Genomic DNA, 26,623 nt, shown 5'->3' with positions numbered 1-26,623 from the left:
TTTCTCTCTCTCCCACTTTGTTTCTTTCTATCTTCCTTCCTTCTTACCTTTCTTTTTTCTCTCTCTCCTTCCTTCCTTCCTTCTTTTTCTTTCTTTCCTTCCTTACTTCTTTTTTCTCTTTCATTCTCTCTTCCGTCCTTCCCTCCTTCATTTTTCCATCTCTCTCTCTTTTTCTTTCTATCTAACTTCTTACCATCTTTCTTTCTTTCCTTTCTTTCTCTCCCTCTTTCTCTCTCCCTCTTTCTTTCTGTCTTCCTTCCTTCTTACCATTCTTTCTCTCTCTCTCCTTCCTTCCTTCCTTCCTTTTCCCCTCTGCTCCCTCCCTTCCTCCTTTCGTCTCCTCCTTCCCTCCCGTCATTTCCCTTCTTTTGAAGTTTGCTCTTTGCTTGCTTTTTCTGTCAAACCTTTGCAAGGATATCTGTCTCAGTCTTCTGGAAATAACCTGCAATTCACGTGAGAATTCACCGTTTCAGTGAGTCTTTGGGGCAAGGGCGCCCCTACCTCTCCTGCAGGAGTTTTTTTTTTTAAAAAAAGAGTCCGGGGACTATTCCACAAAGTGAAAATAAGACTCGGAGAAGCTTGTTTGTTGACTTGAGGTCAAAGCTTGAGAATGTAGAAAGGTGCCGCTTGGAGAATCAAGAGGAGTGCCACTATGAACGGGAAATTTGGAGTGCCTGGAATCGGTTACCAGACACTTTTAGCACAAAATTATGTTTTTTTCCTCAAGGTGACACACCACCCGAGTTATGCTCGGTTTTTTGGCAAATTTTGACACAATAAGCTCAAAAGGTTGCCCATCACTGGTCTACAAGCCTCGACGCAAACGCAAACAACTCCTGAAGCTTTCTTCAAACTCCTTATACATTTCAGTTTTTTCTTCGCAAAGTTTCTTATTTTCTTTAAAAAGTTCATTAATTTTTATTTGTAATTCTTCTTTTTCATTCTGTAGTTTTGAAATTTCCAGTGTGTTCCTGCAAATAATGAAGACCAGAGAGAAATTAGCCCCCAGGGTTTTTTTTAACTTGAATTATCAACCTTTTTATTCAATTTTTATTAAATACACATTAAAAATACCTTATGAAATTATGAATGTCATACAGACAGGATGAACTTAATAGGATTGTGCAAAGATTTGATGAACTATGTGAAGACTTACAAGCCTTTCCTCTGTAGTTTCTGGTGGTTATCTAAAAATTTCTCACCTCCACTGTAATTTGTAGTGTTCTCGGCAGAGCTCCTCATTTTTATCAATATTTTCAATTTTTTGGAATGTGGTTTTTTCAATTTCAATTTTCATTTCTTCTTTTTCTGTTGTAATTTTTTCTATTACTGCCATTTTCCTGTAAAATATAAGGACCAGAGAGATATTAGCCCTCTTGCAATATAGAGGCGGGAGGAGTGGAGAAGCCCATATCTAGGGTGGCACAGGGCCAGAATATCCCGGTTTTGCTGGGGAGAGGCAGATATGTTGGGAGACATGGGGTAGGCTGCTCTCGAGGCACAAGAGGTCGCTGCTTGAAAGCAATCCCTTGTTCCGGCCCCATGAGCTTAGCTCGGGGTACTGGTGACAAGTGAATCTCAAACCATAGGCTCAGGCTGTTGATATTCAATGCCAGGTCAGTTGTAAATAAAGCTCCCCTCATCCAGGATTTACTCCTAGATGAGGAGGCTGACCTGACATGTGTTACTGAGATCTGGCTGGGCCCAGAAGGAGGAGTCCCTCTCTCTGAAATGTGCCCAGCTGGGTTGCAGGTGTGGCACCAGCCACGACCCCAGGGAAGGTGGGATGAGTGGCTATTATAGCGAAAAAGACCTTCAGCCTACGCAGGCTCGCTGCTCCTGAGATTACGGATTGTGAGTCCCTCTTTGTGAAGTTGGACCTAGGGGTTCAGGTGGGCTTGTTGCTCATGTACCTGCCTCCCAGCTGCGTGTCAACAGCCCTGCCTGTGCTACTCGAGGAGGTAGCTGGGCTGGCAGTGGAGTTCCCCAAGCTTATTGTCTTGGTGGACATTAACCTGTTGCTCGGAGAATCCTCTGGATTGGTGCAGGAGTTTATGGCCACCATGGCAACCATGGACCTGACCGAAGTAATTTAGGGTGCAACTCATGAGGGGGGCATGCTCCTGACATGGTATTCCCCACAGAGCAGTTGAGCAATGATCTGAAATTAAGGGTCTTAAATATGTTGGCTTTGTCATGGTCAGATCATTTTCTGCTATGGCTTGATTTCAAGGCTTCAATCCTCCTCTGCAGGGAGATGGAATTGATTAGGGGATTCCTTCCCAGGCACCTGATGGACCCAGAAAGCTTTCAGAGGATACTCCCATCTGCTGGTCCATTACTCTGGGGGGGAAAGAACATCATCTTTCAGCTCTGGCAAGGGGCACGTTTGCCTGGTGCACCAGTTGCGGCCTTATTTGGACCGTGAGTCTCTACTCACAGTCGCTCATGCCTTTATCACCTTGAGATTCAACTACTGCAATGCTCTCTACATGGGGCTACCTTTGAAGAAAGAGTGTTTGGAAAATTAAAATTGTGCAAAATGTGGCCGTGCAAATGGTCATGGGCATTCCTAGACATGCCCCTCTTTCTCCAACACTACGTGGATTGCATTGTTTGCTGATTGGTTTCTGGACACAATTAGTGTTGGTAATGACCTATAAAGCCAAACATGGCATCGGTACTTGGCGGTACTTGTGGGACCGCCTTCTGCCGCATCAATCCCAGCAATTGGTGAGGTCCCACAGAGTTGGCCTTCTCCAGGTCCCATCAACTAGACAATGTCGTTTGGTGGTGCGTAGGTGAAGAGCCTTTTCTGTGGGGGCTTCTTAATCAGCTCCCTCTGGAGATTCGCTCTGCCCCCCCTTCATTTATGCCACCAGCCTTGGGGCAGTTAGATCTCAGTCCCCCTGGCCGACCAAATGTTTGTATGGCTGTTGTTTGAATGGGTATGACTGATTTTTAATATAATTGAGGGTTTTAGATTGCCTCTATAGTTTTAATTTAACTGGATTTGCAATTGTATTTGTATTGTATATGTTTTTATAAGTTGTAAGCCACCCCAAGTCCTTAGAGAGGGGCGGCATATAAATCCAATAAATAAAATAAATAAAATAAAAATAAACATTTCTCACCTATGCAGTTCTTCTTTCAACTCATTAATTTCTTGGAGGAGCTCTACTTTCTTGATGGCATCTTTTTTAATTTTTGTGCTGAGACTTTCATTTTCTTTTATTATTTTTTGAATCTCGTCTTCTTTCCTGTAAAATATCAAGAGCAGAGTGAAGTTAGCCCCCTTAGGTTTTTTTACTCAAATTGTAAAACTTGTTTAAAATTAAAACTAATTGAAATATTGAAGAAACGATGAGAAAGTCAGGGTTGCTATCCAAAATTTTCTCACCTCCTCAACTTTTCTTCAAAGTCTTCACAAATTTCATTTTTTTCTTGGCAAAGTTTCTTATTTTCCTTAAGAAGTTCTTTTGTCTGAACAATCTAGAGAAGCCAAAATAGATCATAAGTCAGGAATATATTTCCGTAGCAGCCCACTTGCTACCCCTCACTACCCAATTAGTCACACTGGGCTTTCCCCCCTCTTTTTATGATATGAACTATGTCTCAGTCATGCACACTCAACAGGTTCCTTATGTACTAGATTGCTTACCTGATGGGAACGCAACTTTATGCTGGGCTAGAAAAAAAAATAGTCTTAGTTAATTTCTTTAGGAAATGTAAAACACAGTGGTTCAAAACAATTATGAATCATCTAAATTTTATTTCACTGCTATTGGTATTGTATGTGGCCAAGGAAACTAGCTAATGTAGCAAAGAAGGAACCGACCAAGAATTAGCATCAGCTCTGATAATTGCCATTCTTTCACAGAAATTACAAATAAACTAGTCTGTATAGATGTGTGTATGGATTTCATATATGCAATAGAAATATAAAGCGAACATATATACTACATAAAATATGCTGCACATGCATTATTAACCATTACCAATTGTGAAAAAATCATTTATTTTCATTTTTCTCATAATTATATTCTAAGGTGATTAGAGACACTATTTTTTCTATCAACAATTCTAAATGACTTGGGTTGATGTTAAACATTGTTTCCTCTTCAAATCTGGGGTACCAACTATATCTCTGCCATCTAATCTTTGACACATGCCTGGAAATTCACACTACTGAAAAAAAAATAACATTTTACTATTCTTCCAAAACTGAAGAAACTTCTTGGATTACGGTCTAAAAATTTTCAAAAAAAAACCAAGCAAAGAAAAAGGAAAGTCCAGTTTCTTCTCGGTTGGATGAGTTCCTGCTGTTTTCCTAACAAGATTTTTCAGAAGTGGTTTGGTGTTGCCTCCTTTCTAGGGGAAGAAAAGGTGACTGGGTCAGGGTCACCCACTTGGCTTTGTGCCTAAAGTGGGGCAAGGAATGTCGGTCTCTGCGTGCGCAGGGTGATGCCTTAACCACGATACCAAACTGGCTTTCTTGGGTTGCTAATGCAAGCTAACTATGTATTTCAAAGGTCAAAACAAAAACCTAAACGGTCAACTGAGGATAAACAGAAATCACAATTCATATTCTGTATGTCTGTCTATCTGTGTTTCTCCAACTACCTACTGTTCTTTCTATCTATATGTCTGTCTGATTGACTGTCTGTATCTATCTATCTATCTATCTATCTATCTATCTATCTATCTATCTATCTATCTATCTATCTATCCTGGCTATCTATCTATCCTATCTATCCCCTACCTAGCTACCTAACTACCTGCCTAAAATTTCTATATGTTCCATCACGCATTTACTGTGACAGCGTATGAACAAATGTTTTCTCTTACCTCCTTTTGGAGATGTTTCATCTTTTCTCTTGATTTTGTCAACAAATTGTTTTCCATCACAAAATCAGTAATGGAAACTAGAAGACAAAGTAGTAGGTGAGAATGCAGAACAGCCTTGACATTTTTATTTCCATAATTGGAATCTAAACTTGAGAGACAGTGTCCAGAATAGCACATAATTTTAAAATTATATTTGCCCTCTAATTCCTCTACTCTGATCCTTTAGGTAAGGTGACCAGATGTCCCACTTTTGGGCAGGACAGTCCCAATTTTTAACAATTTGTCCCACATCCTGCAGCATTTTTAAAAAGTCCTGATTATTATTTTTTTTACTTCCAACTTGACATTGCATCATGGCAGGGCAGCCTCCAGTGAACTCCAGGGCTGTTCTCTGCTTTTGAGCTTTTTTGGTTGCAGCTTGGAGAGCCTCCACAACTTAAAGAAGAACTTCCTGTGTATCTGTGGCGTTAAGGTGATCCCCCAGAGAGCGAGAAATAGCCTCAGGACCACAGCTGATGCAGCTGCCTGACACTTAAAAGGCAAGCAGGAAATAACAGCCAAAATAAGCCAAATAAGGGACTAAAACGGATGGGGATTGCGGATTTGTGGAAAGGTTCGGAGTGAGAGGTGGTAATAGTAGAATGACTTGGAGAGAGGAGCCCTTGATGCTGTCTGGTTGGATTGATTTGATTGTACAGTATTTGATTTGATCGGGAGTTCCAAGGGGCAACGCAGCAGTCATTGCATTTCATCAGGAACAGTGAGGACTTGGAAGATGGGTGAGGAAAAAGAGTTGAAGTGGCGGACGGGTGATTGGAGATCGGAAATCAGAGCTCGGAGATAGGAGACCAGCCACAGACTCCCTCCTCCTAATACCAGATTTAGACCTACTTGGGAATCATTCCGGACAAGCTGTTTGAATAGCAAAGGGCAAGGTGGTGTTTTTGCATGTACAGTATATGAAGTTTTGTGCAAGTTGAAAGAACAGAAGACTTAGAGGTGACTAGGCAAACCGGAAGCCCCACGCTGAAAATAAAGGGAGTATCACCAGCTCAGCGGGTTTATTAATTTGGATATAAACGGATTAGAACTATAAGCAACTTGATGACCAATAAGGAACATTGTTGAATTAATTTAGGATTGGGTCAGACTGATACATTAATTAGAAGACAATTGGGTTCTTAACTAACTTAATAACATTAAGAGTTCAAAACTGATCTTATTTAATAATCAATGTAAAACTGTCTAGGTATATCCTAATTCCTATTTCTCTCTTTCCTCTTCTGATATTCATTTACAATTGATTCCATATTAAATATAGAATTAATATTAATACTGATCAAACCTGATTAATCAAAATTACTTAACTATTTATTGGCTACTTTATTTAACATTGGTTTGTAAATGAACTGTTATTGATTGATTTGCTTTATTACCTACTGTAGTGATAGATTGCTTGCTTGTTATTATTATTATTAATTATTAGATCTTTAATTTTTAATTACATTAACTATTCAATATTTGAGGGGCAGAGATATTAATAGACAAACCTGACACATAGCAACTCTTTTTTGAAATAGTTTAAATAAATATAATAGAAGTATATGGTTAATTGGAGTTATATTCTGGAAATATTTAAAATATTTAATTTAAAACTGGCTTTTTGCCAGTTTTGTATTGGAATGTAGTAAAATGTCGATGTCTTCAGCGACTACATTCCAATCCATGGTAAGGATGCAGCAATCAATCAATCAAAATTATGAAAAGATGACAGAAACATGTAAGATATGAGGGGTAATATTAAAAGAGTAGAGGATATAGTAGTCAAAATGGATGGGAAAATAGAGTCTATTCAATAAACATTATCAAAGAATGAGCCAAAAATAAAAGAAATAGAAGAGAAGAGTGAAAAGATGGAGGCAAAAATGCAAGAAACAGAAACTAACAGGATGACAACTATTAAAAATATGGAAGAAGTTTTACTTAGCACGGAACTTGAAAAACCTGCTTTCTTTCTGAGGTTCCAGAACATACAGGAAAATAAAGAAGAAAATAATGGCTGAAATAGTAGCGAGCATTATATGGCATTAAATATGGCAAAGAATAAAATAATACTATGCATAACTTTTTAATGTATTATATTTGTAAATTGTACTTAAAATTAAAATATATATATTGCAATACTATTTTCGTGTTCTATGAAACTTTTTGTTGCTCCATATAGACCAAATTTTTAATCAAGAAACACCCCCGGTCAATGGTGTCCTGCTTTACCAATGTTAAAATCTGGCTACCTTTCCTTTAGGACAAGTGTTGAACACAAGTAACATAAAAAGATAAGCAAATAAATAATATTTCTGTCCTAAAAGATCTAGACGAATAGACACAATAATGAAAAATGTGACTGGTAAATTAAAATCTAAACCATAACAACATGGGCCCCTAAAGACCATACTAAAATAAGTGTTCTATGGATTTTATAAAGACAGAGCTGTAGCCAAATGCAGCTGCCTCAAGACTGCCTTGTAAACTCTGGAGATGATGCAGGAAAAGACCATCTCCCATCGGCCTATCTGCGTATCTCCTGCAGACTTCAGTGTCTGCTGAAACACATTTTCTATTTATATGTGGCTTGCCTTACCTAAAGGCAATACTTGGTAACTAAGTGAAATAAAACATTAACAGATTGTAAAAGGAAACATCAACAGTAACATGGTTTAAAAAATGTGAATCCTTCTGTGTAGGGGATGTAACCATGGACCTGCTGAACTATCATGGATCTATCATAGTACTTGGCTGTGAATGTTCCCCATGAAGAGCCTTTCAATTCAAAGAATATTTTTCTCTTTCATAGCAGAACAGACACGAAATATTCAAAACAATTTCTAGAGGTAATGTTTTTGATTTAGTGTGTGGGAAAAGTTCTCACTTTGTTCCCAAATGCCAATCTGCCAAACAAGCTGCTTTCTCACAGTACCCTTTTTGTGCGGTTGCATGAGATCACAACTGCTTTAACAAAATTTGCAATAGTGATGAGAGCTTCATATGAATCACAAGCTCAACTATTTATATATGCAGGGTTTTTTTCTCCAAAGTTTGATCAGAATGCAGGTCAACAAATAGCAGATGTCTTTTTGGTATTCTATATTTAGTCTATAATTTATCTGCCTTTAAAATGGGGATTGGCAACAGGATTAGCAACAGAATTTTATAGACATTTACCAAGAAGTCTGCCTCTCAGTTTCGATGTAAAAACTAAATACTGAATGCAAACGTGTCATCAAGGCTTGGTGCAAGATGGGAAATGACATCTCAGTGCTTTCTCTAAAAGTGGGACCCACTGGGTCATTCTTCCAAAACTGTGTCCTTACCAGGATCCTCAGGTCTTTCACGCCTTAGCACTTCAGCAGATACACGCTTGAGTTTCTCGATTTTCCTTTTCATTTGTTCTTTTTCTATTGTAAAATTTTCCAATACTAGCGTTTTCCTGTAACATAATAAGGACCAGAGAGATATTAGTCCTCTTGCAATATAGAGGCGGGAGGAGTGGAGGAGCCCATATCTAGGGTGGCACAGGGCCGGAATATCCCGGTTTTGCTGGGGAAAGGCAGATATGTTGGGAGACATGGGGTAGGCGGCTCTCGGGGAACAAGAGCTCACTGCTTGAAAGCAATCCCTTGTTCTGGCCCCATGAGCTTAGCTCGGGGTACTGGCGACAAGCGAATCTCGGACCTTAGGCTCAGGCTGTTGATATTCAATGCCAGGTCAGTTGTAAATAAAGCTCCCCTCATCCAGGATTTACTCCTAGATGAGGAGGCTGACCTGACATGTGTTACTGAGATCTGGCTGGGCCCAGAAGGAGGAGTCCCTCTCTCTGAAATGTGCCCAGCTGGGTTGCAGGTGTGGCACCAGCCACGACCCCAGGGAAGGTGGGGGGATGAGTGGCTATTATAGTGAAAAAGACCTTCAGCCTACACAGGCTCGCTGCTCCTGAGATTACGGATTGTGAGTCCCTCTTTGTGAAGTTGGACCTAGGGGTTCAGTTGGGCTTGTTGCTCATGTACCTGCCTCCCAGCTGCATGTCAACAGCCCTGCCTGCGCTACTCAAGGAGGTAGCTGGGCTGGCAGTGGAGTTCCCCAAGCTTATTGTCTTGGTGGACATTAACCTGTTGCTCGGAGAATCCTCTGGATTGGTGTAGGAGTTGGACCTGACTGAAGTAATTTAGGGTGCAACTCATGAGGGGGGCATGCTCCTGACATGGTATTCCCCACAGAGCAGTTGAGCAATGATCTGAAATTAAGGGTCTTAAATATGTTGCCTTTGTCATGGTCAGATCATTTTCTGCTACGGCTTGATTTCAAGGCTTCAATCCTCCTTATTTGGACCGGGAGTCTCTACTCACAGTCGCTCATGCCTTTATCACCTTGAGATTCAACTACTGCAATGCTCTCTACATGGGGCTACCTTTGAAGAGTGTTTGGAAAATTAAAATTGTGCAAAATGTGGCCGTGCAAATGGTCATGGGCATTCCTAGACATGCCCCTCTTTCTCCAACACTACGTGGATTGCATTGATTGCTGATTGGTTTCTGGACACAATTCAAAGTGTTGGTAATGACCTATAAAGCCATACATGGCGTCGGTACTTGGCGGTACTTGTGGGACCGCCTTCTGCCGCATCAATCCCAGCAATTGGTGAGGTCCCACAGAGTTGGCCTTCTCCAGGTCTCATCAACTAGACAATGTCATTTGGTGGTGCGTAGGTGAAGAGCTTTTTCTGTGGGGGCTTCTGAATCAGCTCCTCCTGGAGATTCGCTCTGCCCCCCCCCCCACTTCATTTATGCCACCAGGCTTGGGGCAGTTAGATCTCAGTCCCCCTGGCCGACGAAATGTTTGTATGGCTGTTGTTTGAATGGGTATGACTGATTTTTAATATAATTGGGGTTTTTAGATTGTCTCTATAGTTTTAATTTAATTGGATTTGCTATTGTATTTCTATTGTATATGTTTTTATATGTTGTAAGCCACCCCGAGTCCTTAGAGAGGGACGGCATATAAATCCAATAAATAAAATAAATAAAATAAAAATAAACATTTCTCACCTATGCAGTTCTTCTTTCAACTCATTAATTTTGTGGAGGAGCTCTAATTTCTCCATGGCATCTTTTTTAATTTTTGTGCTGAGAGTTTCATTTTCTTTTATAATTTTTTGAATCTCGTCTTCTTTCTCCGAAGTAATTTTCCTGTAAAATATCAAGAGCAGAGTGAAGTTAGCCCCCTTAGGTTTTTTTACTCAAATTGTAAAACTTGTTTAAAATTAAAACTAATTGAAATATTGAAGAAACGATGAGAAAGTCAGGGTTGCTATCTAAAATTTTCTCACCTCCTCAACTTTTCTTCAAAGTCTTCCGAAATTTCATTTTTTTCTTTGCAAAGTTTCTTATTTTCCTCAAAAAGTTCATTATTTTTTATTTCTAATTCATTTTTTTCAGTCAGCAGTTTAGAAATTTTCATTGTCATGCTGCAAATAATGAAGACCAGAGAGAAATTAGCCCCCAGGTTTTTTTTTTACTTGAATTATCAACCTTTTTATTCATTTTTTATTAAATACACATTAAAAATACCTTATGAAATTATGAATGTCATACAGACAGGGTGAACTTAAGAGGATTGTGCAAAGATTTGATGAACTATGTGAAGACTTACATATAATTCTGCTCCTTCACTCTGTTCAAATCAGCATCAGATCTTTGCGCTTTTGTCTGAACAATCTAGAGAAGCCAAAATAGATCATAAGTCAGGAATATATTTCCGTAGCAGCCCACTTGCTACCCCTCACTACCCAATCAGTCACACTGGGCTTTCCCCCCTCTTTTTATGATATGAACTATGTCTCGGTCATGCACACTCAACAGGTTCCTTATGTACTAGATTGCTTACCTGATGGGAACGCAACTTTATGCTGGGCTAGAAAAAAAAGTAGTCTTAGTTAATTTCTTTAGGAAATGTAAAACACAGTGGTTCAAAACAATTATGAATCATCTAAATTTTATTTCACTGCTATTGGTATTGTATGTGGCCAAAGAAGCTAGCTAATGTATCAACGAAGGAACCGACCAAGAATTAGCATGAGCTCTGATAATTGCCATTCTTTTACAGAAATTACAAATAAACTAGTCTGTATAGATGTGTGTATGGATTTCATATATGCAATAGAAATATAAAGCGAACATATATACTACATAAAATATGCTGCACATGCATTATTAACCATTACCAATTGTGAAAAAATCATTTATTTTCATTTTTCTCATAATTATATTCTAAGGTGAGCTGCAAGTATACATTATATACCTCAGCATGTCTTTGTGCTAGAAGAGGAAGTCTCGAACTTTCTTCATCCGGAGACAAAATATCCTATTTTTAAAAAGCAAATTGACAGTGATTAGAGACACTAATTTTTCTATCAACAATTCTAAATGATATTAAACATTGTTTCCTCTTAAAATCTGGGGTACCAACTATATCTCTGCCATCTAATCTTTGACACATGCCTGGAAATTCACACTACTGAAAAAAATAACATTTTACTATTCTTCCAAAACTGAAGAAACTTCTTGGATTACGGTCTAAAAATTTTCAAAAAAACCCCAAGCAAAGAAAAAGGAAAGTCCAGTCTCTTCTCGGTTGGATGAGTTCCTGCTGTTTTCCTAACAAGATTTTTCAGATGTGGTTTGGTGTTGCCTCCTTTCTAGGGAAAGAAAAGGTGACTGGGTCAGGGTCACCCACTTGGCTTTGTGCCTAAAGTGGGGCAAGGAATGTCGGTCTCTGGGTGCGCAGGGTGATGCCTTAACCACGATACCAAACTGGCTTTCTTGGGTTGCTAATGCAAGCTAACTATGTATTTCAAAGGTCAAAACAAAAACCTAAACGGTCAACTGAGGATAAACAGAAATCACAATTCATATTCTATCTGTCTGTCTATCTGTGTTTCTCCAACTACCTACTGTTCTTTCTATCTATATGTCTGTCTGATTGACTGTCTGTCTGTCTCTCTCTATATATATATACTATCTATCTATCCCTACCTAGCTACCTAGCTACCTGCCTAAAATTTCTATATGTTTCATCACACATTTACTGTGACAGCGTATGAACAAATGTTTTCTCTTACCTCCCTTTCGAGACGTTTCATCTTTTCTCTTAATTTTGTCAACAAATTGTTTTCCATCGCAAAATCAGTAATGGAGACTAGAAGACAAAGTAATAGGTGAGAATGCAGAACAGCCTTGACATTTTTATTTCCAAAATTGGAATCTAAACTTGAGACAGTGTCCAGAATAGCACATAATTTTAAAATTATATTTGCCCTCTAATTCCTCTACTCTGATCCTTTAGGTAAGGTGACCAGATGTCCCACTTTTGGGCAGGACAGTCCCAATTTTTAACAATTTGTCCCACATCCCGCAGCATTTTTAAAAAGTCCTGATTATTTTTTTTTTACTTCCAACTTGACATCGCATCATGGCAGGGCAGCCTCCAGTGAACTCCAGGTCTGTTCTCTGCTTTTGAGCTTTTTTGGTTGCAGCTTGGAGAGCCTCCACAACTTAAAGAGGAACTTCCTGTGGCGTTAAGGTGATCCCCCAGAGAGTGAGAAATACCCTCAGGACCACAGCTGATGCAGCTACCTGACACTTAAAAGGGAAGCAAGAAATAACAGCCAAAATAAGCCAAATAAGGGACTAAAACGGATGGGGATTGCAGATTTGTGGGAAGGTTCGGAGTGAGAGGTGGTAATAGTAGAATGACTTGGAGAGAGGAGCCCTTGATGCTGTCTGGTTGGATTGATTTGATTGTATTTGATTTGATCGGGAGTTCCAAGGGGCAACGCAGCAGTCATTGCATTTCATCAGGAACAGTGAGGACTTGGAAGATGGGTGAGGAGAAAGAGTTGAAGTGGCGGACGGGTGATTGGAGATCGGAAATCAGAGCTCGGAGATAGGAGACCAGCCACAGACTCCCTCCTCCTAATACCAGATTTAGACCTACTTGGGAATCATTCCGGACGAGCTGTTTGAATAGCAAAGGGCAAGGTGGTGTTTTTGAATGTATATGAAGTTTTGTGCAAGTTGAAAGAACAGAAGACTTAGAGGTGACTAGGCAAACTGGAAGCCCCATGCTGAAAATAAAGGGAGTATCACCTGCTCAGTGGGTTTATTAATTTGGATATAAACGGATTAGAACTATAAGCAACTTGACGACCAATAAGGAACATTGTTGAATTAATTTAGGATTGGGTCAGACTGGTACATTAATTAGAAGACAATTGGGTTCTTAACTAACTTAATAACATTAAGAGTTCAAAACTGATCTTATTTAATAATCAATGTAAAACTGTCTAGGTATATCCTAATTCCTATTTCTCTCTTTCCTCTTCTGAAATTCATTTACAATTGATTCCATATTAAATATAGAATTAATATTAATACTGATCAAACCTGATTAATCAAAATTACTTAACTATTTATTGGCTACTTTATTTAACATTGCTTTGTAAATGAACTGTCATTGATTGATTTACTTTATTACCTACTATAGTGATAGATTGCTTGCTTCTTATTATTATTAATTATTAGATCTTTAATTTTTAATTACATTAACTATTCAATATTTGAGAGGCAGAGATATTAATAGACAAACCTGACACATAGCAACTCTTTTTTTAAATAGTTTAAATAAATATAATAGAAGTATATGGTTAATTGGAGTTATATTCTGGAAATATTTAAAATATTTAATTTAAAACTGGCTTTTTGCCAGTTTTGTATTGGAATGTAGTAAAATGTTGATGTCTTCAGCGACTACATTCCAATCCATGGTAAGGATGCAGCAATCAATCAATCAAAATTATGAAAAGATGACAGAAAACATGGAAGATATGAGGGGTAATATTAAAAGAGTAGAGGATAGAGTAGTCAAAATGGATGGGAAAATAGAGTCTATTCAATAAACATTATCAAAGAATGAGCCAAAAATAAAAGAAATAGAAGAGAAGAGTGAAAAGATGGAGGCAAAAATGCAAGAAACAGAAACTAACAGGATGACAACTATTAAAAATATGGAAGAAGTTTTACTTAGCACGGAACTTGAAAAACCTGCTTTCTTTCTGAGGTTCCAGAACATACAGGAAAATAAAGAAGAAAATAATGGCTGAAATAGTAGCGAGCATTATATGGCATTAAATATGGCAAAGAATAAAATAATACTATGCATAACTTTTTAATGTATTATATTTGTAAATTGTACTTAAAATTAAAATATATATATTGCAATACTATTTTCGTGTTCTATGAAACTTTTTGTTGCTCCATATAGACCAAATTTTTAATCAAGAAACACCCCCGGTCAATGGTGTCCTGCTTTACCAATGTTAAAATCTGGCTACCTTTCCTTTAGGACAAGTGTTGAACATAAGTAACATAAAAAGATAAGCAAATAAATAATATTTCTGTCCTAAAAGATCTAGACGAATAGACACAATAATGAAAAATGTGACTGGTAAATTAAAATCTAAACCATAACAACATGGGCCCCTAAAGACCATACTAAAATAAGTGTTCTATGGATTTTATAAAGACAGAGCTGTAGCCAAATGCAGCTGCCTCAAGACTGCCTTGTAAACTCTGGAGATGATGCAGGAAAAGACCATCTCCCATCGGCCTATCTGCGTATCTCCTGCAGACTTCAGTGTCTGCTGAAACACATTTTCTATTTATATGTGGCTTGCCTTACCTAAAGGCAATACTTGGTAACTAAGTGAAATAAAACATTAACAGATTGTAAAAGGAAACATCAACAGTAACATGGTTTAAAAAATGTGAATCCTTCTGTGTAGGGGATGTAACCATGGACCTGCTGAACTATCATGGATCTATCATAGTACTTGGCTGTGAATGTTCCCCATGAAGAGCCTTTCAATTCAAAGAATATTTTTCTCTTTCATAGCAGAACAGACACGAAATATTCAAAACAATTTCTAGAGGTAATGTTTTTGATTTAGTGTGTGGGAAAAGTTCTCACTTTGTTCCCAAATGCCAATCTGCCAAAGTAGGCCAACAAGCTGCTTTCTCACAGTACCCTTTTTGTGAGGTTGCGTGACATCACAATTGCCTTAACAAAATTTGCAATAGTGATGAGAGCTTCATATGAATCACAAGCTCAACTATTTATATATGCAGCTTTTTCTCTCCAAAGTTTGATCAGAATGCAGGTCAACAAATAGCAGATGTCTTTTTGGTATTCTATATTTAGTCTATAATTTATCTGCCTTTAAAATGGGGATTGGCAACAGGATTAGCAACAGAATTTTATACACATTCACCAAGAAGTCTGCCTCTCAGTTTCGATGTACAAACTAAATGCTGAATGCAAACGTGTCATCAAGGCTTGGTGCAAGATGGGAAATGACATCTCAGTGCTTTCTCTAAAAGTGGGACCCACTGGGTCATTCTTCCAAAACTGTGTCCTTACCAGGATCCTCAGGTCTTTCACGCCTTAGCACTTCAGCAATTCCACACTTCAGATCCTCAGCACGTCCACCCCTCCACCCGTCCACCCGTCCACCCGTCCACCCTTCCACCCGTCCACCCCTCCGCCCCTCCGCCCCTCCGCTCCTCCGCCCCTCCGCCCCTCCGCTCCTCCGCCCCTCCACCCCTCCGCCCCTCCGCCCCTCCGCCCCTCCGCCCCTCCGCCCCTCCGCTCCTCCACTCCTCCACTCCTCCATCCCTCCACTCCTCCACTCCTCCACTCCTCCACTCCTCCACTCCTCCACTCCTCCACTCCTCCACTCCTCCACTCCTCCACTCCTCCACTCCTCCACTCCTCCACTCCTCCACTCCTCCACTCCACCCCTCCACCCCTCCACTCCTCCACTCCTCCACTCCTCCACTCCTCCACTCCTCCACTCCTCCACTCCTCCACTCCTCCACTCAACTCAACTCAACTCAACTCCTCAACTACTCAACGCCTCCACTCCTCCACTCCTCAACTAAACACCCTCAGCACAAGGATTGGGATCTTGGATATATATATGTATGTAGCAGTCAATTATCACAATGAGTGTTTCATGACTTATCCTATTAAGGCAAACCTTTGTCCTAGAATCGCCATGGCTCCTCATATACATGATAACCTCATCTGCTTTTTGGCTGAGAGTCCCACCTCTGAAATGGTTTCAGCAGTTTTGATTCTGATGGGGGATCCGAATTTAGCCTATTTCTAAAATACCAGCTCAATTAATTTTTAAAATTAATTTTATCCCCCGTTTACAATTAAAATTATCCTTCCTTCTTTCCTCTTTCATTTCCTCCTCTCCCTACTTTCCTCCTCTTCTCCTCTCCTTTTCTCCAGTTCTCGGTGCCACAGGTTCTGTCATCTTATTTTTTGCTTCTGTGCATGCGCGTAAGCTGGTTTTTTTAGCACTGTGCATGCGTGTGTGAAGCGCCCGCACAGCAAGGAGTGAACTAGCATCAAAAAAACTCAGAACCCGCCCCCGGGATTGCAGGATGCTGTAACTCTCATAATTGTGCGCCAAGCACCCAATTGTAATTTCATTGCAAGAACACTGCAATGACTGCTACCTTGAGGACCAGTCATAAATCCTCTTATTCATTATAACCCTAAACTGTTAATAAATAAATGGTCATTAAATGAGGACTGCATTTAGAGGGAAAGGTTTGGCTACTGAGTGCGATGAGAACAGTATAGGATGGAAATAAGCGCGATAATAAATGGAAAGGCTAGTAAATTTTTCTTTTGGGGGGGTGTAATTTTTAAATTTAAATTTTCCTTCTCTAATCATGTGTATAGAAAAAAAGATACCATTAATTTTAAGTTACATTGTAGTATATCATTTTTGCAATTTCGGTATACATAGATTAACCAATGCCACCTCCTTACCATTTGACAGCTGAACAAAAAATAATTATTCCAATTACTTATATGATAAGAAAGAAAGAAAACTGTTAGCCAATATACATTTTAGCCTGTTACTATTCTTAATCACATCAAATTAATTAGATCATAATGTTTCAATTTTCACAAAATCTCCTCCATATCAATTTTCATGTATAATTTAAACCTTCTTCCATAGCAAATTTTTCAACATTGAGGGAATAATGTCGTGTTTGATTGGCAACATGAATGGATGTGTATTTTTGAATGCAAATCATGCCATGTTGTTGGCTGAGGAGAAAATAAGTATGCATAATTATAATAATAATATAATATTATAATAATAGTTCCTTTACAAACATCTGTGTTTGAATTTCTCTTTTTGGACTTAATTGGGGGTTCGCAACGAGAAGCCCGGCAGAAGACATAATAATATGCTTTCGTCCAAGTTGAAGTGAGAGTTGGGGCTGGTTAGGTCTCACAGAGTTTGCTTTCTCCATGTCCCGTCAGCTAGGCAATGCCGCCTGGCAGGGCCTATTAGACGAGCCTTCTCTGGCATCCCTGGCTCTCTGGAATCAACTCCTTCCAGGAATTCGTACTGCCCCCACCCTCCTGGCCTTCCGCAAGGCTTTAAAACCTCACCTTTGAGTGTGATGCCTTGCTCCGGCCAACGGATTGGAATCTACATGGGATGAGTGTGGATTCTTGTTTTAATGTATTGGGGGTTTAGATCTGATTTTTAAATTTAGATTTCTTATGCATTGTATTTTTGTACCTATTTTGTTGTGAGCCACCCTGAGTCTGCAGAGAAGGGCAAAAATAAATAAGTAAGTAGGCCAGTCAGAGACATAGAAGTAAGTTGAAGTCATTGAGAATTGGGTACATCAAAAAACTATAGTAAAACATGAAGAACAAAAGTGAAGACTTCTTGTAGTGTGAATGGATTTTGAATATGAAAGTAAATGACCAATATGAAACTGTAATGAGGTAACATGACATCAGTCCCTCAGGACAGAACAGGAAACTAGCCCCAGCCCCAGCCCTAGAGCTCCTGCCCAGCCCTAGCCCTAGCCCTAGCCTAGCTTCAGATGGCCAACGCACACACACGCACTGGAGCTGACATAGGGCAATGTCTTGTGTACCCTCTGATATGGTTCTACGTGCCACCACACGTTTAAAAAGTGTCCGCTTTCCTGGGCAGCCGGCTTTGCTGGCTGGAGAAGTGAGTGATCTGGGACTGCGTGGCTTTGCGCCACTTCAAACGTTTCTGCACAGAGGGTTTTTAATGGCTGCGCGGGCGCGCACCCGCGCAGCTTATAGGTAACAGTGCCTGCCAACTTGGTAAAAAGCGACTAAAATCGTCTGTTTAGTTTCTAGAAAAAGAGTGAAATGAGATGGAGGTGATGTCATGAGAATGTATCCCTTAAACAAGAATGTTTTGCTGCAGCTGACGGAACATGACACTGAATTCTGTGTCAGAAATGGATATTTTGCAACCAGACTGTTTTTCAAATGTCAACCTCGTGTCCCCACCCACAAAATGTGGTTACATTCGAATAAGCAGGTAGCCATGGCCTGCCCTACTTCCCCAACATGAAGTCAGTGTGGGATGTGATGGGCATGTGGACATAATCAGGGCCAGATTGCGATTATTAAAGCTACCGGAGTGCTGCACACGCAGCTTTGGTTCTCTTGCATGCGGTGTGCATGTCCCAGCGTGTTTTCCCCCCTGCAAAATACTGTATCCAGATGGTTCAGTTCCAAGTGGGGAGAAAGACACTGGAAACATGGAGGCTGATTGGAAAGATGGTTTATTGGTGAACAGGACCACATGGGTTTGAGGTCCTGGGCAACATATGGAGGAGAGAGATTGAGGTATTTATACCCTCTCTTGGGCCTGGCCCTTAAGCTTCCTGTTCCTGTGCAAGAAATGTATTCTGTTGGCTTGTCAGACTCCCAGGTTATGCAGCAGTCATAGTTAACTTTGTAAGTTATCTGAGTCTCAGGCTTGGTTGAAGCTTGCTAATGAAATGAAAGGGCTTGTCCTATTACGGCTGAATGATTTTGCCCTTGGTTAGATCTTTTGTGAGGGCTAATCGCATCACTGAGGCTGAAGGTCTTTTGTCTTGTAGATAGGCTGGTCCAGTCCTGCTGGGGCTATTAAGAAAGGTGGGGGCTGTTTTCCAAGAGCATGTTTCTCCGTTAGGGAAATATAATATTCTACCTTTTAAATATTTCTCCAAATATTTCATTCTTCTAAGACAGGGTTGGGTGCTAGCTTTCCAAAGGATCACTAAACAAACTGTAACAAGTTGAGGATTACCTGTAATAACGTTCACCTATCTCCAGTGATGGGCTCCTACGGGTATGGTCAGGTACTCAGTACCGGTAGCAAAATTTTGATTTTTTTTTTTCTTTTTTCCCTTCTGGGCTCTGGGTATGTTTTTCCTGTCGCAATAAATTAGGTTGAATATGTATAATTTTAGAAGAGCTGTGTGTGCATGTGTGTACATACACTTTATGTAGTAGATAATCAGGGGTGAGCTACTGCCCGGATGGGGGGTGGGATGCAGTGGGGTAGCGAAAATGGAACTCCACCCCAGAACACCCAATTTGCACTGAAAGATGTTGAAATGCATAAGCCAAGCCCACAGTGTGGTAGTAAAAATTTTGATAACCCCTCACTGCATCTATCTCCTTCCCACTGAAGTACTAGCTAGGAAGAGAAACTTTGGGATTCCTACAGATGTGGAAGAAGGACATAACAATGCACGCCATTTAGATTTATTAGTTATTAAAATTCTACTGTACAATTTGTCATTTTGTGTGTGTGTGAGAGAGAGACAGTGAGAAAGAAAGAGACAGACAGAGACAGAGAAGGGGAGGGGAACATTAGAGTTAGCCTAACCTCCAACACCTATACTAGACCAGAGGTTTCCAACCTTGGCAACTTTAAGACTTGCGGACTTCAACTCCCAGAGTTGAAATTGACTGAGAAGTTCTAGGAGTTGATGTCCACAAGTCTTAAAAGTTGCCAAGGTTGGAGACCCTGTACTCAGGGATGGGTTGCCACTGCGCATCAATAGCAGCCACCAAATTGTGCAACCTGCAGGCAACCACTCTGGTGCCAGTCCTATGGGCTACCACCATCTTTTTTCTTTAATTGTTTGCATTTTTTTTTGCTTCGTGCAGACAAGCAAAACCTTGTGAGGAGAGGCACATGCGTGCAAGATTTTGGTGATTTTTTGCATCTAAAAATCACCAAAAACACACATACACGTGTTCCCTTGCAAGATTTCAGCACATTTTTTGCTTCCTGCCCATGCGCGGAAGCCAAATCATGCTGGGGATGCACATGCACAATGAGATAATCCAAGCTGCGTGCACACCCCACCGGTAATAGCCGGTAGTAGCAATCCTCCCTAGCCTGTACTACACTACAGAATCCAGACATCCCTAATAAAACCCACACCAATGCCCACACACACCCCAGGACCAGTCTACCAGCTGTGCCAGCAAGGGAAAATTCACTGCTCCTTCCTCAGGGGGAGGGGCATATTTTCGCACCTCAGTGGGGACTAACGCAGCAGCAGACTCTCCACCCCCCACACCACCCAATTAACAAAGAGGAAATCCAGAAAGACTGTTTGATTCCGCTCTACCCCAGGACTGGCTGAAAGTCATGACAATTCCTGTGCGCAACGTCCAGGGGGCGCTCCACACATCCGAGGAGTTCAAAGCAGGGAGAGGAAGGGGTCAAGTCATCCTGCCATGCTTCCCATCAGGGATTGAGCTCCGGGCCAATTTGCATTGCATATTCCTCACAGAGACACACCCACGCTCCAGCCAACGGGAAGTCTTCTTATATCATGCGCAGAACGCCCAGAAGAAGCCAACCTTCTCGGTAGCGTCAGAGGACTAATGGAACATGCGCAAGAGAACGTTTCCCATAGTAATTCCTGGGGAGCGTGGGCGGCAACGTTTCCTTTAATCTCCCCTCCGATTTGCAGGATAGGCTGCAGTAGCAGGCAGGGACCACTAGGTGGCGGCTGCTGTGCAGCATCCCAAGGAAAGAGATTTCTCCTGTTAGCAGGCTACAATGGGGGGCGGGGACAGGACACTCGGAATGAGTCGGGATCTTTAGAAAGGGGCCGCAGTCCAGGTGAGGTTTGCTAGGGTGGGAGTCTTCTCCCCTCCTAGCCACAATCTCCTGTAAGTGCAGTAATTTCTTTCCTTTAAGGCAGGGGTCTTCAAACTTGGCAGCTTTAAGACTTGTGGACTTCAACTCCCAGAACTCTCCAGCCACCATATCTGACATAGCATAGCTGACTCTGGGAGTTGAAGTCCACAAGTCTTAAAGTTGCTAAGTTTAAAGAGCCCTCCTTTAAGGCTTCTTTTCCACTTGATCCAGTGATTTTGGGAAAAATTGGGAGCTCAGGATGGAATCTTGTCTTTAAGATATCTTCCCAGCATGCCAAGCAAGTGTCGGAGTGCCCCGGTCTTCCCCATGGACAATCAGTGGCCTGGATGATTTCTCTGTAGGAAAGACACTGCTGGCAATGCTGCTAGGAGCTCCCTGGTGGAAACCAGGAGTGAGAGGTTGAGGGATCCCTCGTGAAAGTGAGTGGGATTCAGAGATACCAAGTTTGAGTTCGGCTCTGCCCCGACTTCTGATGGCCTATCAGCTGGAAGGTGAGGTGGCTGTGTCAATCTAGTCAAAGGCACATCCTGGATGGATCTTGTGGCACTCAGTAGTTTGAAGGCAGATTCTTACCAAAAGGCCCCAAAAAGGTCAATTTCTGCCTTGTTCCATTGGGCGGATTCTCTCCAACCCCTGAGCTAAAACAGAATTCATCTCGTTGGGGACCTCAATTTAGACCTGCAAGAGGGCTGCTTTCTTGGTCTTAAAGAGCCAGCCAGGTGGGGCTAGATCTCACGCAGTTGGGACATCCCTTCTCCACCAGAGACCCTGGAGGAAAAGTTAGTCCTACCCAAAACAATGGCAATTAATCCTGTGCACAGAGCAGATGGGCGGGGCCCCAAAAATGTGCTGGCGATTATGCTGGGCATTTTCAGATCAGGATAAATCTGGAAAAATTTCCCCTTTTTTTCAAAGGAAAGTCAAATTAACTTTAACTGTAGCAAGGAATGTGTTTGTCAGGATGCCAGTTACCTTATGTAGGAAGAAGGACAACTGCATCTGATCCCATCCCTCAAAACAACATTTCATCTGGAAGGTTTTTCTAAAAAGATCAGTAGGATCCATTTAAAAGCTGACAGGATTTCATCCCACAATTGAAATTTTCCTACCTACCTGCATGGGGAAAAGAGCTCAAGCAGGTCAAAGGAATTCCTGATTGTGGGAACACGGGAACTAGTGTCTTGGAATGTGCGTGCGAAAAGCTATGAACTGGACCAACAACAAAGTATTCTTAGTTAAAAATAATGGTAACTGCTTTGATGTCAGGAAATTCTCATTCCTAAAGTATATATCTATAGGTGGGCAGTGGGAGTTGAATGAGGCTATCTACTAGATTTATAGATGTAAAATTATAATGAGCTATAATTCTTTTTTTTTCTAAAATAAGGATAATGTGAGATTTTTCTGAATTTTCTAAGTTAAGGAGAACCTAATACAAAATTCTGGACCAGGAAGTTTATGGTGGCTATCTAAAAATTTCTCACCTCCATTTCAATTCATAATAGTCTCGGCAGAGCTGCTCATTTTTATCCATTAAGTCAATGTTTTGGAACGTGATTTTCTCCATTTTCATTTCTTCTTTTTCTCTTGTTAATTTTTCAATTACTGACGTTTTCCTGTAAAATATAAGGACCAGAGAGATATTAGCCCTCTTGCAATGTAGAGGTGGGAGGAGTGGAGGAGCCCATATCTAGGGTGGCACAGGGCCGGAATATCCCGGTTATGCTGGGGAGAGGCAGATATGATGGGAGACATGGGGTAGGCTGCTCTCGGGGAACAAGAGCTCGCTGCTTGAAAGCGATCCCTTGTTCCGGCCCCATGAGCTTAGCCCGGGGTACTGGCAACAAGCGAATCTCAGACCCTAGGCTCAGGCAGTTGATACTCAATGCCAGGTCGGTTGTAAATAAAGCTCTCCTCATCCAGGATTTACTCCTAGATGAGGAGGCTGACCTGACATGTGTGACTGAGATCTGGCTGGGCCCAGAAGGAGGAGTCCCTCTCTCTGAAATGTGCCCAGCTGGGTTGCAGGTGTGGCACCAGCCATGACCCCAGGGAAGGTGGGGGGGATGAGTGGCTATTATAGCGAAAAAGACCTTCAGCCTACGCAGGCTCGCTGCTTCTGAGATTACGGGTTGTGAGGCCCTCTTTGTGAAGTTGGACCTAGGGGTTCAGGTGGGCTTGTTGCTCATGTACCTGCCTCCCAGCTGCGTGTCAACAGCCCTGCCTGCACTACTCGAGGAGGTAGCTGGGCTGGCAGTGGAGTTCCCCAAGCTTATTGTCTTGGTGGACATTAACCTGTTGCTCAGAGAATCCTCTGGATTGGTGCAGGAGTTTATGGCCACCATGGCAACCATGGACCTGACCGAAGTAATTTAGGGTGCAACTCATGAGGGGGGCATGCTCCTGACATGGTATTCCCCACAGAGGAGTTGAGCAATGATCTGAAATTAAGGGTCTTAAATATTTTGCATTTGTCATTTTCTGCTACGGCTTGATTTCAAGGCTTCAATCCTCCTCTGCAGGGAGATGGAACTGATTAGGTGATTCCTTCCCAGGCGCCTGATGGACTCAGAGGGCTTTCAGAGGATACTTTCATCTGCTGGTCCATTACTCTGGGGGGGAAGAAACCATCATCTTTCAGCTGTGGCAAGGGGCACGTTTGCCTGGTGCACCAGTTGCGGCCTTATTTGGACCGTGAGTCTCTACTCACAGTCGCTCATGCCTTTATCACCTTGAGATTCAACTACTGCAATGCTCTCTACATGGGGCTACCTTTGAAGAGTGGTTGGAAAATTAAAATTGTGCAAAATGCGGCCGTGCAAACGGTCATGGGCATTCCTAGACATGCCCCTCTTTCTCCAACACTACATGGATTGCATTGGTTGCTGATTGGTTTCTGGACACAATTCAAAGAGTTGGTAATGACCTATAAAGCCATACATGGCATCGATACTTGGCGGTACTTGTGGGACCACCTTCTGCCGCATCAATCCCAGCAATTGGTGAGGTCCCACAGAGTTGGCCTTCTCCAGGTCCCATCAACTAGACAATATCGTTTGGTGGTGCGTAGGTGAAGAGCCTTTTCTGTGGGGGCTTCTGAATCAGCTCCCCCTGGAGATTCGCTCTGCCCCCCCCCCACTTCATTTATGCCACCAGGCTTGGGGCAGTTAGATCTCAGTCCCCCTGGCCGACCAAATGTTTGTATGGCTGTTGTTTGAATGGGTATGACTGATTTTTAACATAATTGGGGTTTTTAGACTGTCTCTATAGTTTTAATTTAATTGTATTTGCTATTGTATTTGTATTGCATTTGTTTTTATATGTTGTAAGCCACCCTGAGTTCTTGGAGATGGGCGGCATATAAATCCAATTAATAAAATAAATAAAATAAAAATAAACATTTCTCACCTATACAGTTCTTCTTTCAATTCATTATTTTCGTGGAGGAGCTCTACTTTCTCGATGGCATATTTTTTAATTTTTGAGCTGAGACTTTCATTTTGTTTTATAATTTTTTCAATCTCCTCTTATTTCTCTGAAGTAATTTTCCTGTAAAATATCAAGAGCAGAGTGAAGTTAGCCCCGTTAGGTTTTTTTATTCAAATTGTAAAACTTGTTTAAAATTAAAACTAATTGAAATATTGAAGAAACGACGAGAAAGTCAGGGTTGAGTCCCGTTTTCCAAAGAGAGAAAGAAAGGCAAATGGAGAGGAAGGAGGACAGAGAGTCCCATTTTCAAGAGGGGAGGAAAAAGAGAAAGAGAGAAGGCAAATTGAGAGGAAGGAGGATGGATGGATGGATGGATGGATGGATGGATGGATGGATGGATAGGAATTCTTTCCCCTCTCAGCGAGGGGGCTGCAGGAGAGGTGGGACGGGCATTCTCACTGCAGAGACCGGCGAAGGTGATTTTTAATGTCGGGTGCGCCGGCGAAGGTTTTTCTTACTTTGAATGTTCCGGGCGGATTGGCAGGGGGATGGGGAGTGCGCGCGCCCGCCCACACGCCTGACATTGAAAATCACCTTTGCCGGTCTCCGCTGTGAGAAGAACGGAGAGAGAATGAGAGAGAGTGAGAGCGACAGAGCAAGATAGAGAGAAAGTGAGAAAGAGAGAGAGAGAGAGAGAAAGGGGGGAGAGAAAGAGATAGCAAGAGAGAGAACAAGAGAGAGAAAGAGTGAGAGAAAGAAAACAAGAGAGAAAGAGTGAGTGAGAGAGAAAGCAAGAGAGAGAGAAAGAAAACAAGAGAGAAAGAGTGAGTGAGAGAGAAAGCAAGAGAGAGAGAGAAAGAAAACAAGAGAGAGAAAGTGAGAAAAAGAGAGAGCAAGAGGGGGAGAGAAAGAAAGAGAGAGAGAGATGAGAGAGGAAGGAAGAGAGTGTGAGAGAGGAAGAAAGCAAGCAAGAGGGAGACAGACAGAGAAAGCAAGAGAGAGAGAAGAGTGGAAGGAAAAGAGAGAGAGAAAGAAAGAGAAATGATAGAAAAAAGTGGAGAAAAAGAGAAATGAGAAAATATTTGAGGCTTAGAATGACAGGAAAGAGAGAGAAACAGAGAGAGAAGTGACTCTTGATTTAAAGCATATGGTAAAAGCACTTAAATAATAACAGAGAAAAAAAACCCCAGCCCTCACCTGTTTTTATTAATAGTTATGTTTTTGGTTTTGCTGGTTGTTTTATACGCACCAGGCCCCAAGTCAGCTAAATATTGCCACTTGATTGTCAGTTTATTCAACTCCATCAGAGCCAGATAACACCTGGGTTCACACATCACACTAAACCAGTGGTTTTCAATATTTGCAACTTTAAGCTTGATGGTCTTCAGTTCCCAGAATATACTGGCTAGGGAATTCTGGGAATTGAAGTTTATTTACTTTGAAGTTGCCATGGTTAAGAAACACTTTTAAGTCAGGAATTTGAAATATTAGTTTAATAATAATAATAATAATAATAATAATAATAATAATAATTTATTAGATTTGTATGCTGCCCCTCTCCGAAGACTCGAGGTGGCTTACCTAATAAGCTACAGTGTTAGCTGGTTTAGAATGCCATGATCCATCCTTCCTTCCTTCCTTCCTTCCTTCCTTCCTTCCTTCCTTCCTTCCTTCCTTCCTCCCGCAAAGGAAGGACATATAGGCTCTACTTTAGGTAGCAAATAGACTCTACTTTAGGTAGCAAAATGACTTAGGATGGTCCTGATCAAGGTGAACCAACTCTTTTGTTTCAGCTTCTTATACACTGCTCAAAAATAAATAAATAAAGAGAACACTTAAATAACAGAATATAACTCCAAGTAAATCAAACGTCTGTGAGATCAAACTGTCCACTTAGGAAGCAACAGTGATTTACAATCAATTTCAAATGCCGTTGTGCAAATGGAATAGTTGTGCAAATGAAATATTCAATGAGAATATTTCATTCATTCAGATCTAGGATGTGTTATTTGAGCGTTCCCTTTATTTATTTATTTTTTGAGCAGTTTATATGCCCTAGGGCAGTGTTTCCCAACCTTGGCAACTTGAAGACAGCTGGACTTCAACTCCCAGAATTCCTTCCTTCCTTCTGGGAGTTGAAGTCCAAATATCTTCAAGGTGCCAAGGTTGGGAAACACCCTTGCAAGTTAGATT

General features: G+C 41.1%; 1 protein-coding gene across 1 annotated transcript; it reads right to left on the bottom strand.

Annotated features, from left to right (window-relative positions):
• Positions 1 to 25,506, bottom strand: LOC139156400 (uncharacterized). Its single transcript, XM_070731958.1, has 15 exons — positions 24,410 to 25,506; positions 22,486 to 22,617; positions 12,023 to 12,099; positions 11,203 to 11,265; positions 10,789 to 10,815; positions 10,555 to 10,619; positions 10,232 to 10,369; positions 9,951 to 10,091; positions 8,220 to 8,335; positions 4,849 to 4,925; positions 3,662 to 3,688; positions 3,401 to 3,492; positions 3,135 to 3,260; positions 1,203 to 1,340; positions 1 to 971 (listed from the first exon to the last, which is right to left on the bottom strand). The coding sequence occupies exons 3-15, from the start codon at positions 12,077 to 12,079 to the stop codon at positions 806 to 808; spliced, it is 1,233 nt and encodes a 410-aa protein (XP_070588059.1). The 5' UTR covers positions 12,080 to 12,099; positions 22,486 to 22,617; positions 24,410 to 25,506; the 3' UTR covers positions 1 to 805.
• Positions 25,507 to 26,623: the final 1,117 nt, after the last annotated feature.

The sequence above is a fragment of the Erythrolamprus reginae genome, chromosome 1, assembly GCF_031021105.1.
Source record: "Erythrolamprus reginae isolate rEryReg1 chromosome 1, rEryReg1.hap1, whole genome shotgun sequence".
Classification (NCBI taxonomy): Eukaryota; Metazoa; Chordata; class Lepidosauria; order Squamata; family Dipsadidae; genus Erythrolamprus; species Erythrolamprus reginae.
This window is presented reverse-complemented; position numbering and strand designations above follow the sequence as displayed.

Excerpts from the sequence above, each read along its gene's own strand:
- LOC139156400 (XM_070731958.1), bottom strand. The coding sequence starts at position 12,079 with ATGGAAAACAATTTGTTGACAAAATTAAGAGAAAAGATGAAACGTCTC. Across the intron at positions 3,689-4,848 it reads TGAAACATCTCCAAAAGGAG|CCCAGCATAAAGTTGCGTTC; the intron begins GTAAGAGAAAAC and ends TTTTTTTTCTAG. Across the intron at positions 3,261-3,400 it reads TTTGAAGAAAAGTTGAGGAG|GAAAGAAGACGAGATTCAAA; the intron begins GTGAGAAAATTT and ends GATATTTTACAG.